General features: G+C 33.1%; 1 protein-coding gene and 1 long non-coding RNA gene across 3 annotated transcripts; one reads left to right on the top strand and one right to left on the bottom strand.

Annotated features, from left to right (window-relative positions):
* Positions 1-5,704: 5,704 nt before the first annotated feature.
* LOC110726166 lies at positions 5,705-11,249 on the top strand. 2 transcript variants are annotated; one of them, XR_002512330.1, is made up of 4 exons: positions 5,705-5,908; positions 7,276-7,406; positions 10,246-10,360; positions 11,018-11,249. It is a non-coding gene; the product is annotated as an uncharacterized LOC110726166 (long non-coding RNA). The 2 variants fall into 2 exon arrangements; XR_002512331.1 differs by having other exon boundaries at positions 10,251-10,360.
* A 4,158-nt stretch (positions 11,250-15,407) lies between these two features.
* Positions 15,408-18,297, bottom strand: LOC110726155 (protein FAR1-RELATED SEQUENCE 5-like). Its single transcript, XM_021905619.1, has 4 exons — positions 18,020-18,297; positions 17,790-17,883; positions 17,369-17,653; positions 15,408-16,831 (listed from the first exon to the last, which is right to left on the bottom strand). The coding sequence occupies exons 3-4, from the start codon at positions 17,417-17,419 to the stop codon at positions 15,821-15,823; spliced, it is 1,062 nt and encodes a 353-aa protein (XP_021761311.1). The 5' UTR covers positions 17,420-17,653; positions 17,790-17,883; positions 18,020-18,297; the 3' UTR covers positions 15,408-15,820.
* Between the last annotated feature and the right edge of the window lie 540 nt (positions 18,298-18,837).

The following is an 18,837-nucleotide window of genomic DNA, read 5'->3' on the forward strand; positions in this document are numbered from 1 at the left end:
GAAAGTCATTGACATGATTTTATCCCTAAGACTATATGCATCAATGGCTTCCATTAAATGATGTGAAATGTTAAGACCGGTATGAGGGTATTCAAGCATTTTGAAATGAATGATGCGTTTTTGTAACATCCACTCATTATCTAACCAATGACAAGTAACACATAAATAGTGGAGTCCGTAACCACCATCCCATGCATCGGCGGTTAAAGAAACTCTACTAGGAAGATTAGCTAATTCATTTACTAATTTCAATTTGTACTCTAGATAACTCTTCATGGCAGCAGATCGAACGGTTTTTCGGGAGATTTTTTTGTGTTTTGGTTGTAGTGCTCGGTTAACATAGTTTTTGAAGGCATCATTTTTGGCGAAAAGAAAAGGTTGTTCCGCATGTACAATCATTCTCCCAAGTTCATCCCTATCTCTCTCGTAATTGTAAATGAAGCCTTGTGGATGGAATTGAGAAATTTTGGGTTGGGTTGGATCACTAGATGGTCCACCACATTTTTTTGTATGTCTATTAAGGTGTCCCGTCCCTCCCTTGGTATCGACCGACAAAATTTTACCACAAGTCCGACACTTGGCCTTTTGTCCATTTTTACTTAATTGATAATGTGACCAAACTTCACTCTTTCTTTTGGTTTGAGCAAAATCCTCTTCGTTACACCACTCTAATATGTTAGGATTTTGGGTGTTGGGCATTTGGGTGGATGGTTCACTCGACCCACAGGCTTGTGTTTGGCTACCTTGGGAAGGAAGAGGAAAAGGAAATTCATGTTGTTGAAATTGGCTTTGTTGAAATTGGGTCCAAGGAGCCATATCATCCATTTGTTCTTGCCCTCCCGTGTTTTGGGGATGAAAGAAAGGCGTGGAAGTGTTTGGAAAGGGCATGTTAGGGGAGGGAAAGGGCATGTTAGGGGGGGCATAGGCATTGAAGTGTTTGGATTTGGTGATTCCCTACGTTTTGACTTGGATTTTCTAGAGGAGGAGGAAGCGTTCGGGTTTGATGCCATGATTAATTAATAATAATAACAATAAAAGTAACAATAACAATAATAATAATAATAATAATACAAATAACAATAACAATAATAATAACAATAAAAGTAACAATAACAATAATAATAATAATACAAATAACAATAACAATAATAATAACAATTCACAACAATAATAATAACAATTCACAACAATAATAATAACAGTAACAATAAGAATTAGTAAGTAGTTTTTATATAAATTAAATTTTTAAAAATAATTATAATAATAGTAGATTACTTGGATCAATGAGATCCCAGGTAGGAGAGGTTAGGAGCGACGTTGTCCAGAGCCCAAGTCCCGCCTTAGACAGATTTCAACAATCCAAATAACCCACAATTAAAATAGAAAGTAGTTTTTATATAATTAAGTAGTTCCAACTTCCAAGAATACAATAATAATAATAATAATAATAATAATAATAATAATAACAATAATAATAATAATAATAATAATAATAATAATAATAATAATAATAACAAGATTAACAACTAACAATAACAAATTAAAATAAAGTTGAGTTAGATCTTACAATGACGCTTCAATGCTTTCCCAAATTTATAATTTCCCGAACTTATAATTTCCCGAATTTATAATTTCCCGAATGTAAATATAATTTTTTTTTTTGGTAGTAGACTAATAAAGGTAATAATAGTAAAAATGTAAAATTTATAAGAGAGTATGAATTTTTTTTTTTCACAAAAGAGAGCAAGATTGTAGGATTTGTAGGAATTTGAGAATTGAGAATTTGGGAGTAAGAAAATTAGAGAATAAGAGAGAAGAGATGAGTTGATGAATTGTGAAAATTTTGGAGGAAAATATGAGGTATTTATAGGGAATTTGGGTGGGAAAAGGGGTGGAAAACTAGCCGTTTATAGCTGTTGAAAAACGGCCATAAACGGCTAGTTTTCCAATGGTATGGCACGGGTCGTGCCGTGCCGGGCCGTGCCTTGCGAGCTCGTGCCGTGCCGTGTCGTGCCCGGCCGTGCCACGTGCCGTGCCGCCGGGTCGTGCCAGCGTGCCGGCCCACGTGCCGGCCACCGTGCCGCCCGGCGTGCCACGTGCCGTGCCCGTGCCAAATCCCACAATTTTGTTCACGGCACGGCCCACGGCCCACAGGTGGGCCGCCGTGCCGGAGTCGTGCTGGGCCCGTGCCGCTCGCGTGCCGGCACGGCCCGTGCCCATGTTTATTTGAAGCTACTGTGAGAAGATGGAGAAGCACTAAAAAGAGTGACAACTTCAGATGTACTACTGAGAAACCAAAAACAACAACAAAAATATTAAAACATGTAGCTGAAGTTTATACTCTAAACTTATACAAGGATTTTAAGTTGGAAGTTGATACAAGTCTAGGAGCATATGCAAGAGAAAAGACCACTTCAATGCAATATGTCAAATTCTTTGATGTGTCTCTTGATGAAGATTATAAGCACATCTATCAAGTCATATATCATTGTCAACACCATAAGTTTGTGTGTTATTGTATGTGCTTCACATAGATCGAATTGCTGTGCTTTCACATCCTCAAGATAATGCTTATGTACATCATACATGCTATACTGGAGTGATACGTTCTGAAACATTGGACAAGGCTTGCAAAATCAATGATATAGGATGAAAATGAATTAGGTACGTACATACTTTTTTTTCTATTATTTGTTAATTAAATATAAAATAAAAATATTATTATTCCTAATTAAATAGAACTTATTCCTGACAAACACTATCTTATTCCTGATAAATATAGTCTTTTCCTGATAAAAAATATTGTTATTTATGATAAAATAACTTATTTCTGAAAAGCATAATCTTATACCTGATTAATATAAACTTATTCTAGATACAAATATTATTATTTCTGATAAAAAAAATGTATTTCTTACAAACATAATCTTAATAATAGAACTTATACATTAATACCATTTTCAGCTTCAGGTAGGAAGCCTTTCATTACCCTCAGCATTAAAAGCTCTAATGTAAAAATTTGAATCATTATCGTGATAAATATCTAGTCTTTCTCCAGCAACAATATTATTGGATGCTACAAATCTTGTCCATCCATCATCAATAAAACAGCCACCACGACTTCTTGTATTTTGTGGTACGCTTATCACTCTTATCTCCCAAAATCTGCCATTATTCCCATGATAGACTCTAACTGGACCTGTGAATCTTAAAGGCAAACTTTTCCATTCTGCAGGAAGCGGCTAAAATAAAAAAAAAACACCAAAAAAGAATGAAAACATTAAATTTTTACTAAAACACAAATCGAATTTATAAGCATAAAGCTTAATGTATTTACCAAACTAGCCCATAAATTGGTCTGAAATTAACAGAACATTTTGCCATATTTGCATAAAAATCAGCCATTGTCTTCAAAATTGTATAGAAGAAATAAAATATAAGTTAATGATATATGATTCAACCTTATATAGAAACAATAGAGGTTATTAACAAAAGTCTTTGTATAGAAAAAATTTAATTTAAAATAGCCTTTAAATAGAGAATAATTATGTATGAATAGCAATAATTAATAGGAAAAAATCATTTTATAAATCCCAACTTTGGGCGGTTGACTTTAAAAAATCCCAACTATGTGTTATCCTGGAAAAATCCTAACTTTCATACCCATTTTCTTTTAGAGGACCCAACATGTCACCAAACCTACTACTCTAGGTTTCTAGGCCACGTGTCACACTTTAATTTGTCCAAAAAATTCAGAAAATTAAAATAAATCAGAAAATTAAAAAAATCAGAATTTTTTTTACAAAAATCAGAAAATTCAACAAAAAAAAATCAGAAATTAAAAAAAATATCTGAAAATTTAAAAAAAAATCAGAAAAAATGTAATATAAAATAAAATAAATTAACAACCAGCAACCCTTACCCTCAAAACCACCAGCCCCCCTCCCCCGCGAAGAATCCCTCCCCTGCCAGAATTCCCCCATCCCGATACTACCTTCCCCGACCCTCCGCCTCCTTTAGTTTCCGGAAAACAACCCTCGCCGTCGAGAAACCCTCCCCCTCCCTAAATCTATCCCGTAAAACCACTCTCCCCTAATCCCCCACACTCGAAAACGCCCCACCTCCCTTCCCCCACCCCTGAGATCGACCCACGGGGAGGGAGGGGGCGTTTTTAGAGGGTGGGGGTTTGGGGAGGGGTGGTTTTACGGGGAGGGGGGAGGGTTTCGAGGGTGGGGGAAGGAAAAAGGGTGGGTTTCGAGGTCGAGGAGGGCTGGGCGCCGAATTTTAAAAAATGACTATGTGACACATGGCAATTTTAAAAAAATTAAAAAGTTAACCTTTTATTCAGGTAACAGGTCATTTGGGTCCTATGAAAGAAAATACCCCTAAAAGTTGGGATTTATTAGGGAAAACGCGTAGTTGGGATTTTTAAAAGTAAAATGCCCAAAGTTGGGATTTATAAAATGAATTTTTCCTAATTAACATGTATTGTAAGAGAAGAAATTATGACTTTAGTAAGATTTGTATGAATTTTTTATGATGCAATCAATTACTTTTTCAAATTTGTATGACTTTTTGATGATGCAATAAACTAGTTTTTTCAAATTTGTATAACTTTTTCATGACTTTAGTCAGATTTGTGTCACTTTTTCATGATGCAATAAATTAATTTTTCAGATTTGAATGACTTTTTTTTCACGACTTTAGCATTTGTATAACTTTTTATGATGCAAGAAAACTTATTCCTGTTAGAAATATTTTTATTCCTAACAAATTTGATCCCTCGACAAACAAAATCTTATTCCTGTTAGAAAACTTATGGCTCATGTAGAAAACAATATAAGTATTGTTATTCCTGATAATAAACTTATTCCTGACAAATATCATCTTATTCCTAACAAATTCAAAAACTTATTCCTAACTTGATGAAATTCTTATTCCTGACTAAGTTTATCTTATTCCTGACAAGCATAATCTTCTTCCTGGCATTTATATTGTTATTACTGACAATTATAATTTCATTCCATAATATATATATATATATATATATATATATATATATATAAATATATATATATATATATATATATATATATATATATATATATATATATAAATATATATATATATATATATATGTGTGTGTGTGTGTGTGTGTGTGTGTGTGTGTGTGTGTGTGTGTGTGTATAATTGAGATCATGTGAGAACCAAGGTGAATAATAAGAACTAGGAACCAATCTCAACCATTAATCAACCTACATCCGACGGCTCACATCTCACCAACATTCATTAATGGCATTTTTGTAATTTTGCGAATTTTTAAACTTTTTTCCTAGTTTTTTAACCTTGAACGTAATTTCATCTACTTTATGACAGATTTCATTTACTTTTACTAACTTTTCATTTACTTTTTAGAAATGTAACTGGAAATCACTTTATAAAGTTGAAATATTACGACAATGCCATTAATGAAACGGGAAGCATATTGACCGTCTGATTATCATGATCTAAGGGCCTAAATTAGTTCCTAGTTCTTATATGTATATATATATATATATATATAATCAAGATCATGTGAGAACCAAGTCCTATAATAGGAACTAGGAATTCATCAAAACCGTTGATCGCTCTCAATCCGACGGTTTGTGTTTCACCCGCCTTTTTCAATCTCATTAAGAGCATTTTGGTAATTTTGCCTGTTGAATGACCTTTCTCCTGTTCTTTTGGCAGTTCTTTTGTTTCTCTCTCCTCTATTGTACTTTCTCTCTGTACCTTCAACTCTCTCTGTAATTTGGGAGCCGGCGCCTTTCAAAGTACTTTCTAGTCGTTTCTCTTGTATCGAAACGGGATTTTCTTCTTCGCTCATCAGTTTTTTGTTGTGATTCTTTGATTTTCATCATTGTTTGAGGTAATTCTTTTTTATTTATTATACTTTTTGCGACTTTGTAAATTTTTTTTATCAATTTGCGATCTGTTTAGTTCGATTTGAGATTTTTTGTTTTTTTGTTCGATTTATCATTTTTTAATTGTTGTTTTTGTTTTCGTTCGATTTTTCAGCTTATTCTTGTTTTATTTAGTGTTATTTTGTTATGATTTTGTTTTTTTTTGAAGTACTTTCTACGATTGATGGTTGATATACTACGATTTGGGTATATTTTGAATTACTTACTGCATTTTAGGGTTTTATATTACGATTTGGTTTTTTTTTTAATTTTTTTTATTTTGAGTCTAATTGTATGATTTTGTGTTGTTTTGAGTCTTATATTATGATTTATTGTTCTTTTCATGATTTCCTCTTTGGTCAAGGTTCTGAAATAAATATTGCTCCATTTACTTTGTTCTATGTTCTGAAGAAACATTCGTATTAGTGTTGCTGTTTAATTCTTCTTAATTTTCTTTCATTTCGTTTGTTTTACTTTTTGTGCCTTTTAATTTACTTTTTGCTTTGTGTCATTTACTTTTTGTGGAATTTAATTTACTTTTTTGTGGTTTTTTAATTTTGACTTGCTGCATCATTGGTAATAGATAGTTTCAAAATTTCAGGGGAATTGTTACTATTCTCCTCCCTGCATCTTTATGTGCGTATGTGCATTCATTATTTAAGGCACAACTTACATGCCTCTAGTTAGTAAAGACTATAGACTGAATGTTACACACATCTAATTATAAATTGTGTTTACTCTATTCTATTATCTTGATGTGCAATTGGGCAGAAGTAAAGGCATGGTTTATCAGATTTTGCTTTCCATGCTTATGTATTGGGCTTGGTCTTGATTTTGATTGTGCCTTCACTAGTATTCCGTTTGATGCTTTTTATAATAACTTTGGCGTTGAACTTGCATCTGAGGCACCCTTTTCAATTCCTCATTTTTTAATGTAGTTGGAAACTGCCCTTGCTAGTGGTTGTAATGTAGTCAGAATTTTTGGCTGGCTTAAGCCTTTGCTAATTACTCTGGGTTATATAACTGATGCCTGAGTTCTTAAAGTAGCTTGGCTAATTGAGCAACTAAGCTTTACAGTGCCTTGCTTTGTGTGACTCATCCATTTGTTAGAATTGGTAACATATAGCACTTCTTTGTTGTTTTGGTTTTATGTCGTAGTCTCTTGTGATTATTTGATACATAATGGGGTACCTCTTTGATGTGCTGTGTTAAGCTTATATCACACTCACAAACTCCTTACCATGCCCAAAAGCTTGAACCTCACAATACGGTCTATTGTAATGTTAGTTATATATATACTTTTAGTGTGATACTACGTATTTGTTTTGTGAAGGTTGCTGCCCTGCCGCTGCTCCCCTGCCTGCCAAGGTTGCTGCTACTCCCCTGCCAGCCAAGGTTGTCGCTCCTACCCTGCTAGCTAAGGTTACTGCTGCTCCCCTACCAGCCAAGGTTTCTGCTTGTCAGGTATCTTCTCTGCATCGCTGTAGTATATCAGGCATATTGGATGTATAGAGTATAGAAAAAGGGATTATAGGGATCTGAACCTTAAATGTATAGAACCAATCTACATGTTATACTACAACAACACCCTGAATTCTTCTGTCTTCCCCTAATGCCTAAGAAACCATCTTCAAACTCATGATTCAGAGTTCTAGACTCCCAGACCCGATTGAGGCAGCTGCCCTTGAAAAGGGTTCAGCCCTTGAAAAGATATGGGTTCAACTCCCACGTAGGTTTATTCACTTTTGAGAACTTTTTATTTACTTTTGAGTGATTTTGTTTTACTTTGAAGGATTAATATACACTAGCCTACTAGCTCAACGGTTAGAGCATTATGCAAATGCACAAAAGATGTGGGTTCGAATCCCACATAGGTTCATTCATTAGACATAGCTATTTTTTTTATTCACTCTACTTTTGAGATTTATTTTTCTTTACTTTTAGAATATTTTGATTCGATTTACTTTAAATTCAATTTTATTTACTTTATAGTCTTTTTTATTTACTACAAAGACCACGATTTTTTTTTTTTTATTCTCTACTTTTGAGACCTTTTTATTTACTATTAGAATTTCAATTTACTTTAAAGACATTTTTATTTACTTTATATTCTTTTTTATTTACTTTAGAGACCATAAAACTATTTTTTATTCACTCTACTTTTGAGATTTTTTAATTTACTTTTAGAATATTTCAATTTACTTTAAAGTCTTTTTTATTTACTCTATATTCTTTTCTTTTATTACCGTAGAGATCACTCTATTTACTCTATATTCACTCTACTTTTGAGATTTTTTTTCTTTACTTTTAGAATATTTTGATTCGATTTACTTTAAATTCAATTTTATTTACTTTATAGTCTTTTTTATTTACTACAAAGACCACGAAACTATTTTTTTTATTCTCTACTTTTGAGATCTTTTTATTTACTATTAGAATTTCAATTTACTTTAAAGTCATTTTTATTTACTTTATATTCTTTTTTTATTTACTTTATATTCTTTTTTATTTACTTTAGAGACCATAAAACTATTTTTTATTCACTCTAATTTTGAGATTTTTTAATTTACTTTTAGAATATTTCAATTTACTTTAAAGTCTTTTTTATTCACTCTATATTCTTTTCTTTTATTACCGTAGAGATCACTTCAAATTATGATCGTGTTTTATGAAATTTGACAATTGAGAAAATACACATAGAGAATAGAGCATCAATATTAGAGGAACTTATTTCTTTGTTTCAACAAGTAGAACATAAAATATGTGGGTTCGAATCCCACCTAGGTTTATTTATTAGATAAAATTAATTTTTATTCACTCTACATTTGAGATTTTTATTTACTTTTAGAATATTTCAATTTACTTTTTATTATTTAATATTTACTTTTATATTTATTATTTTAGATAACCTATGTAGGAATCGAACCTACACCTCTATGCATCCGCATAGTGCTCTACCAGTAGAGCTAATAGGTTTACTTTATTTAACTCATGTTCCATATCTGATCCTATTGTCTAGAATTTACTAGCTCTTGAAATATATTATCACCTGTTCTTCTGATTTTAACTTATGTAGATGTGCGTGCACTTTCTCTGTAGCAACATGTATTCCTTCCAGTTTTAACGCCCCCAAGCATATAATTCACCTTATTCAGCTCCCTCTTTAAAATATTAATCAATCTAAGTGACACAGTAGCCCCTCAAATAGGTGTTGTCAGCACTACACTTTTCCTCTAACATTTTTAATATTGGCTTCTGCTAATACACTATAAGAAATATAATTTTGGGCGACGACATTGTTTTGTATGTGCAACGAAAAACAACTTCATTGCCCTTATCTCATATTTTAGGCAACCAATACGAACTCGTTGCCCATTACAATAATTTGGGCGACGAGTTGTTAGATTTGTTGCCCATAATAACTAATGGGCGACAAACTATTGTTTTTGTTGCCCAAAGGAAATAATAGGCAACGAAAATATAATTTATCGCCCAAAAGATTTTATTATGCAACAAAGGTTCTTCATTCGTTGCCCTTAATCACGAAAAAAACGACAACTAGCTGAAGTCGTCGCCCCAAATACTGAAAAAATGGCGGAAATTTTGTACGCCTAAAATTTGGCCCAAAAATTCTAATTTTGAAAAACCAAACAATAAAAATTGGATATACAGTATACTTTGCATCCCCCATTTCCTCTAGAACCCGCACTTTCTCAACCTTAATTTATCATCTTTATCTTTTTCCTCCATCTTCTTCGCTCTCTCCCAACACCATCTTTATCCTAGATATTGTTAATGGCGACATGCAAGGAATGGACGCCCAACGAAAGATCTAGTAATTGTTTCTCTTTTATTTATTTATTTGATTTTATGTCCCCAATCGTTGACAATCTGGTAATTGTTGCTTCTATATAGATCTGATTTTTAGGAGATGCCAATGTAATTCAATTGTTATTCAGAGAAAAAAAAGGTAATTCAATTGATCTGAAAAATATCATTTGCTCAATCTTGTTTTGTGAATCTATGAGGTTAGTTATTATGTTTAAATGTAAATATTTTGACCCAATATTATAAAACTCAATTCATATACTTCTATAGGATATAGGGGAAAAAAATCTACTCTTTAGTTTTGTGGTACAATTTAAAAGGTATATTGTTGGATACAATTTTAAAATTTTCAGCTATTGAACGGCTTGTTCTTTATTTGTTTTTTAAATATTTATTTTCATTTATTTATTTTTTGTTTCAATTGATGGATGTATTCTGAATACTTACGAAGTATCTTGATTTTTGGGTAAACAAGGATAGAATATTGTAGTACAGAGGCGAGAGTTAGATTTTGGAGCAATGAAACTGCTTTCGATTCTTTTGTCTCTAATAATACTTTTGAGCTCAATACTAGCCATATTCTTCGCCAGGTATAACTTCTTTGTTCATTGTTTATGTTAATCCTATTCTTATTAGTATTTGAGCTTTAATTCATAGTAGTATATCAATTCTTGGCGAATTTAAGTCTTGTATTTGTTTCTTGAAAAACTTTTCTTTACGTTGGGAATCTCGAATTGTACGGTCAATAGTTACATTGCTAATTAAATGGATGCTAGAATATATCAACATATACTCTTGTGAAACTTGATCTTAGAAGTAGGATGCTGCGGATTTATTTACTGCTCACATTTGTGTAGACTACCACTTATAGGTTGATTCTAAAATGATACTATTGTTGATAGAATACCATTTAAGAATGAGATTGAAAGGGTATTGCTCGTTTTTTTTTTTTTTTTTTTTTTTTTTTAAATATTCTTTTGCATCATGCTATGATTAATAGTTTATTTAAAAAGGATGTAAGAAGAAGTTCTATTCACACAAGCAAAATAAAAGCATTATTTTACATTCCATTCCTCACCAGTAATAACTTTTTTTTTATAAAGAAATAGTAGTGCAAGATGGCAAGGTATTTTTTATAACTTGAGAATTTCACTAACTAATTTGTATATGCTTTTACACTTTGATGATATTATACTAATTCTCTTTTGCATGACCTTATGATCTAATATTGGTTTATTGCCTTTCAGGAACTAGAGGTCATTATTTTATTTTGTAACAAATCGAAGAACGTAAAGTACATTTTGGATAAATTTTTTATCTTTATTATGTATAGTGAGTATTTTCAGTGATTGAAAATTTTAACTTTGTATGTATCAATTTCCTTGTAGAACAATATAAATATTGTAGATGTAATTTTGATTTCCTTGGATTGAAGTTGGAGAAGCATGTAATACTTAAAAATGCGTATGATTGTTATTAGGTATTTTTAGAAAATAACACCATAAATTTTGCAAAAAATGGATTATAACACCAACAAAAAAAGAACTTTGATTATAACACCACAAAAAAACACAAAAAATGGATTTCACCATCACTTAACGGTTCTTTGGATGAAAACTGTTAGTATGGCCCTCAAACTACACGTGTCAATAATCTAATGGTTTAAAATAAATTAAAAAACCCTAATAAAAATAAAAAGAAAAAATCTTAACACAACCAAGCCCCACCACCGGCACCACCTGCCCTCAACACCGACAACCCAAACCCAGTCGCCAGCACACCCTTGCCCCCACCAAAACCAGCGACTCAACCCGTTCTCCATCCCCAAAAACCAACCCAGCCACCTCACGCACCGCATCAACCCACCAAAGCAAAGCAGCACTTCGCGCCCCGCACCGACCCACGCTACTACCTCGCGCACCGCACCAACCCACATAACCTCCTGGCGCACTACACCTCCACAGCAACCTCGCGCACTCAAGAGAGCAATTTGAATTCAATTATCGGCAATTATGGTTTTAGGTTATGTCGATTTCGATTGTTTTAGAGGTGGAGGTGGCTGATGCGGTGGTTTTCGGAAAGGGGGAAAAGAGTTAGGAAAGGGTTTGTTGATTTGGAGAAAGGGAAGGGCGTGGCTGAGTGTGACTACCCGTGAAGCAGCGGGTTTCGACAGCAGTGGAGAGAGTTCGGCTGCCGGCAATGTAAAATAGGGTTGCCGGCGGTGGAGTATGGCTGGGTTAGGTTTTAGTTTTTTTTTTGAACCAATAAAGCATTGACACGTGTCCAAAGTGAGCCCCATTAACGGATTCCATCCAAGAATCCGTTAAGTGGTGGTGAAATCAAATTTTTGTATTTTTATGTGGTGTTATAACAAAAATTTGAGATTTTGTGGTGTTATAATCCATTTTTCGAAAAATTTATGGTGTTATTTTCTAAAAAAACCTTGTTACTATTATATTGAATATATTTTTTTATGTCATATCTTTGAACAACTACGAAATGTAAATGTTTGAGTAAGAAAAACAGGTTTGAGAAAGGTGAGAACAAAATGCATTGCACATTGTATAATGAAATTGCCGTTGCATTCAAGCATGGGGCAACAAATAAACATTTCGTTGCCCAAAATGCTTTTCGGCGACGACATTATAGTTGTCCTTACCATTACGCATGAATCTGTGACATCCCCTTTAGGCGACGACAAATAGAAGTCGTTGCCCAAAGTTCATCAGCATAGGCAACGTAATGATGTTTCGTGGCCCAAATATGTAGTAAGGGCAACAACCTAGCCCGTCGCCCAATATCTGTTTGTGCAATAAAAGAACAATTCGTCGCCCAAAAATGCATGGGCGTCGACCCTAGTGTGACGAGCTCACGACGACTTGAAATTCGTTGCACATGTGTTTGGGCGACGAAAAAAGAGTTTTAGGCGACGTTTTTTTTTTGTTGCCAAAAATTATTTTTCTAGTAGTGATATTTAATGTTCTACCTTAATAGAAATCTCAAGATCACCACAATTTCTATCTCTAGTAGCTTTCTTCTTTTCTGTCTCAATGTTGCTATTAACCTCATCTAATTTATAAGCATGGGCAGATTTTTTAGATGAAACTAGTTCCTGCAATTCCAGTTCACCTTATCTATTTTTGATTTATTTACTTTTTAGTGTTTTTTATTTACTTTTGAGTGTTTTTCATTTACTTCAATGTTGTTTAATTTCCTTTGAACGTTTTTCATTTAGTTTTAGAGATAACCTATGTAAGAATTGAACCTACATCCCCTACGCATTTACATAGTGCTTTATCACTTGAGCTAATAGGTTTTAGTACACCTAGTAACAATCTAAAGCATAATCGATAATCTAACTATTGGAAATTTTTTATTTACTTTTGGTATTATTTTATTTACTTTTAATATGAAGACTTTAACGTTAGAGCTCAATATACTTCTATCTAATAACTTGACTAATCATGTAAGGATATAAAAGTTATGAATGCTATAACAAAGTTGTCATAGTCACTAATCACTAAAATCCAAATATTTATTCATACACCTTAGAGCTAATATGAGTTACTTTTTAGTTATTTTGATTTACTTCAAATTGATTTATATTTACTTTTAGAGATAACCTATGTAGGAATCGAACCAACACCTCTATGCATATGAATAGTGCTCTACCACTTGAGCTAATATGTTTACTTTAAAGTCTTTTCTTATTTACTTTATATTCTTTTTTACTTACTTCTAGAGAGAACCGATGTACTTTTCCTATGATTAATAAAAAAAACTGATGTGAATCATGTGATTCTCCTCATATGAGAACAACGCTGATAAAGTAGAGTTTTAATCGGATGAGAACAATGTTGATAAAGTAGAGCTTTTATTGTATGAAAATGTTAATAAAGTAGAAGAAAAACAAGAATACCACAAGAAAGAAAGAAAGAAAGGAAAAAAAAAGATGCATCATTTGCCATCAAAATCAATTTGCAATTAAAACTTATAGGAACAATCAGCAAATGAAAAATCTTGCTTGCATCATTATCAAATTATTAATGCAGCAAAAATCAAACAAAACCCAACCTTATCATTATAGAAAATAAAGTATTATTAAGGCAAAATGGTCTTCTTGCAGAAGTGCAACACCTCCTTTATATATCTAAGAACAATTGGATCATTATTAATAGGGTGATATAGAGTGTACAAAGGCATCATTGATTGTAGAGCTTCAAACTCAAACTCATTTTTTTTTAACAAAGAAACCGACCATATAACATTATAGGGTTAAAAAACACATAGAGTAGTTCATATAGTAGTGACCCAAAATTGTGCTAGTGGATAAAATAAGCAATCATGTAGTCACCCCAGATGTAAAGCAACCAAATCAACTAGACTATAAGGAAAGCAATAAAGCACTGAAAATAGAAAACACAAAAGCTAATGAAGGAGTCTAAGGGAGGCCCTTGGAGAGCAGCAGCATCAGGTCGAATGGGAGTTCAAGCTCGTATTTGATTTACTTTAACTTTTTGTATCTACTTTTATTACTTATAAAGTCAAGCTCACTGTCCAAGGATTATAAGATATAACAGAAGGTTTTGAATTTTATATCATAAAAATTCATAGTAATTTCTTGATTTTAGAAGTAGAAAAGGTAAATTACATTTCTATTTACTCTTAGAAATATTTTATTTACTTTAATTTATTTTGTATCTACTTTCGTAAGCCCATTTATAGTAGATAAGTAATTAATTAATCATCTCTTTAAACTGTACAAATCAATATCCAAAATTCAAATAAAAAAAGTAGTAAGAAAATGTCAAATTCAAACACAAACATCTCACAAAACTCCTCATAATTCATTAATTTACACAAAAATCAGTAACAAAAATAATGGGTGTTGTTATTCATCGCTCCCATTTTACCGGGTAACGCTCCCTTTTTGTTTTGAAATTCCAATTTTACCCCTAATATATAAATACGGTTTTTTCCTTCCCAACCAACATTTATCACTTTCTTACTTCTCTCTCTAACTTTCTTACCCTCTAACTCTCTAAAACACTCTAAAAATTTTAAAAAAAAAATTTCAAAAATTTTTCTTCATTTTTTAAAAAAACAACAATCATCAAAAACACAAAAAAATGGGTGATTCGAGGCGGATTAGGCTGAATTTCGGAGGGAGGAGCTTCGGCGACGCTAGTGGCAGCCGCCGACGAGGTAATTTTTTTTTTTAATTACGGATCCAGGAACTTCCGCCCAAAAATTCCGGATGTTCCATGGAGGATCCGGAAATTCCAGGCGGATCCTCCATGGAACTTCCGGAATTTTTGGGCGGAAGTTCCAATTTTTTTTTTTCGTTCTTTTTTTGCCCGTTAATAATATGGTTTTGTTGATTTTAATTATTAATAATATGGTTTTGTGTTATTATTATTGTTATTATGGTTATTGTTGTTGTTGTTAATTTGTATTTGTTGTTGTTGTTGTTGTTAATTTGTATTTGTTGTTGTTGTTGTTATTATGGTTATTGTTGTTGTTAATATTTGTTGTTGTTGTTGTTGTTGTTGTTATTTTTATTATGGTTATTGTTGTTGTTGTTAAGTTTATTTGTTGTTATTGTTGTTGTTATTATTATTATTATTATTATTATTATTATTACTAAAATCGGATTATTTTCTTATTTTATGTAGATCGAGGGTTCTGGTGCTCGACATGCAATATCAAGATGTCTGAATGCGTCTGTTAGGAGACAGACATCTCGATCTACACCGCTTCAGCCCGAGCAGCAGCAATACGGGTCTACTAGTGGTTGGTCGGGAGACCAACAGTCTGGTAGTAATCGGCCCTTGTACCTTGCAAGTGGAGCACCCATATCTGACGAAGAAGACGAATGTTCGGCTAGTCATGCTGGTGACCGGGATGAAGAATAGGACCCTCAGGATTTCCATATGGTATATAGGGGTCAGTTTGGGAGATTTGTTGGTAGTGGATCGAGTCAGCCTACTTCCAGCTCTGCAGAGGCAAGGTAAGTGCAGGAACCGATGCCGGGTGGGCCTGAGGATGGGTCAGTTATCCCTAGTTTTGGCGGTCACGTGGCACGGTATATCTGGATGGAGCAGGAGCGTAGTGTTTTGCGCTGTTTCTCTCAAAGCCGCACATAGTCCAAGATCACTGTCTAAAATAAATACAGATGGCTCTTTATCAAACCCAATCAACTCCCTTAATCTTTGCAACACCCACCAATAGCTAGCCGTGCACTCGTCGCGCATGAAAACATATCCAACTAGAAAATTCTGGTTTGTCGGTGTCACGCCTACTATCTCAAAGAAAGGCATGTTATATCGATTGGTCTTGTAAGTAGAATCCATACCTATGACATGTGGGTATGTGCGGAGTATGTTGACCATGATCGGGTGCACCATAAATGCATGTTGCAAAACGTTGTGATCATCGTTCGTGACCCAGTAAATGTATTTACTCTCTCTCGCCAGATGAAGAAATTGCTGAACAACTCCTCTTCCTTCGGACATCTCCATCCAGAAGTCATTTCGACAATTGTAAATGTGTCGGATGTTTGGATGATCATCAGGAAATTGCTCGGCAATAGAGGACATGATGTTACGGGGAGCAACCTTGGACTTTGTCATGTCCCGCACAACCCGTTTTGCACCCGGACTCAATCCGCTCACTTTACGGTGACCCTCTGGGTACACAATCATTGGGTGGTTATGTGTCCTGGTGTGATCATTTTTCTCAATGATTTTCCAACTTTCGGTGCTGACATCATAATATATCTTGATGTAGAATGGACAACCATTAGCTTTGGTTTTGGTGTCCTTCCGTATCGCGTTCTCCAAATCTCTCAGCTTGCTCCTTCGTGACCGATCACATCGCAAATACCGATACGACCGACCATCTCTGGTTTTGTTATAAGACGATTTCACCAATATAAATCTCAATTTTATGGAAACACCATCAGCCCATGTAACTGCATCGTCAAATGTAGGAAAAAATGTATCGGTGACAAAATTCCCACTATAATTCACACTGTCACCGCCTTCCTCAGATTCCATATCCTATACAAATTAAACAAAACATGGTTTATGTCAAAATAATAATAATAAAAACAATAATAATAATAAAAACAATACTAATAATAATAATAACAATACTAATAATAATAACAACAAATACAAAACAATAACAATATTAATGATAATAAAAAATTAAACCAACAACTACAAAACAATTTATAAGACCACAACATTAATTAATAAATAATAATAATAATAATAACAAAAAAATTACATTAATTATCAACTAAATCACAACAATAATCACAAGACCACGAAAAAAAAACATAAAAAAAAAACTTAATTAACATAAAAAATATTAAATATAAAATTTTTAAAAAAATTAAATATGAACAGGGACATCCGCCTAAAATTTCCGGATGTCCCTTGGTACATCCGCCTAAAATTTCCGGATGTACCATGGAACATCCGGAATTTTCAGGCGGATCCCAACTTCCTCTTGAAATTTCCGGATGTTCCATGGTACATCCGGAAATTTTAGGCGGATGTCCTAATTGCCGAAAATAAAAAAAAACTTACAGAATGATCCGACGCATTCTCCGGTGTACGTATGTTCCACTCGCCGTCCATGACCCAAGACCCATCGAAATTTCACGATTTTTTAAAATATAAAATTTAGGTGGTCGAGGGGACCGATTTGGTTGCAAGGTCGTGGGGACCGATTTTGGGAGGCTCGGGACAGCAATGTCGTGAAGTGAGGGGACTGTTTCATGTATTGTGTCCAAATGGGGAACAAGGTCCTTTTTATAACACAAATTGCATAAAGAGCATAGTGGTCCATTCAAGTCAAATAGGGAGCGTTACCTGGTAAAATGGGAGCGACAAATAGCAGTTGAGAAAATAATTGAATAATCATACAAAATTAATTTGCAAGGAACTGTAAATTACTTCAATTGTTTAGCTAAAAACTAATATCAAACTTATAAAATGCTAATAATACCTAGCTTTGAGCTTCATATTGCAGATTAATGATGGATTCATTGTTGCCGAAGAAATTGCACTTGAGAAATCGGATGAAGTCCGAAATTGTATAACTGAAAAAATAAAATTAAACGTTGGCAAATACAATTTTGTGATAAATCAAATTTTAAAAACAGTTCAAACTCTATAACCCTCTAAGATTATCACAACAGTATAAATTTGGCATAAATTAAAAATTTGAAATTATACCTAGTTTTTCGACCTTTCATCGAGTGATATATTTCAAAACGAGCAAAAATCAATGAGTAATTTCATCACCAACAGAAAATAACAAACGAGAAAGAGAATTTATGGCAGTTTTTGAGTAGAAGAGTAGTTATCAATGGCGATTTTTAGCGAAAATGGAGTGAGGAGAGAGAAAATGCTTAAGGAGAACATAGAATTGGAAATGGTGTCAGTAAGGTTGAAGAGAGAGAAAATCACGGTTGATTTTTGGTGAAATTCATCTAATTTGTTTGAAATAATCACAACCGCTCATCATGCGCGAATTTAAGTTAGATCTGACGATTCACATCAGTTCTCAGTTCTTATTATTTAATTAGTTCTCATTATAACTTGGTCTATATATATATATATATATATATATATATATATATATATATATATATATATATATATATATATATATATATATACCTGAGAAATATTATCTTATTCCCAACTACCGATCATTCTTTAATAAACACTCCTAGGAGATAGTTAATAACAAAGAATTTCTACAACCTTGTAACAATATGTCAAGGGAACGAAGATACATAAAAAATATTGTGATGATGTTTTGGAACAAATGTACAAATCTGGAAGAAAAGTGTTTCAAACAAATGAAGAAAAAATTCGTGAACTTGATGAAGAAGAAGAGAGAAGGAATACAGTAAAAGATCCAAAACGAACAAAAACAAAAGGAAGGCCAAAGAGAACAAAAGAATTAGAGGACATTTTGAAAGAAGAAGAACAACAACTAGAGATCCAAATGAGTTTGGTACAAAAACTCCAAATCCACAACTTAT

Source organism: Chenopodium quinoa, unplaced genomic scaffold (assembly GCF_001683475.1).
Source record: "Chenopodium quinoa cultivar QQ74 unplaced genomic scaffold, ASM168347v1, whole genome shotgun sequence".
Taxonomy (NCBI): Eukaryota; Viridiplantae; Streptophyta; class Magnoliopsida; order Caryophyllales; family Amaranthaceae; genus Chenopodium; species Chenopodium quinoa.

Excerpts from the sequence above, each read along its gene's own strand:
- LOC110726155 (XM_021905619.1), bottom strand. The coding sequence starts at position 17,419 with ATGGACGGCGAGTGGAACATACGTACACCGGAGAATGCGTCGGATCAT. Across the intron at positions 16,832-17,368 it reads AGAATGCGTCGGATCATTCT|GATATGGAATCTGAGGAAGG; the intron begins GTAAGTTTTTTT and ends TAATTTGTATAG.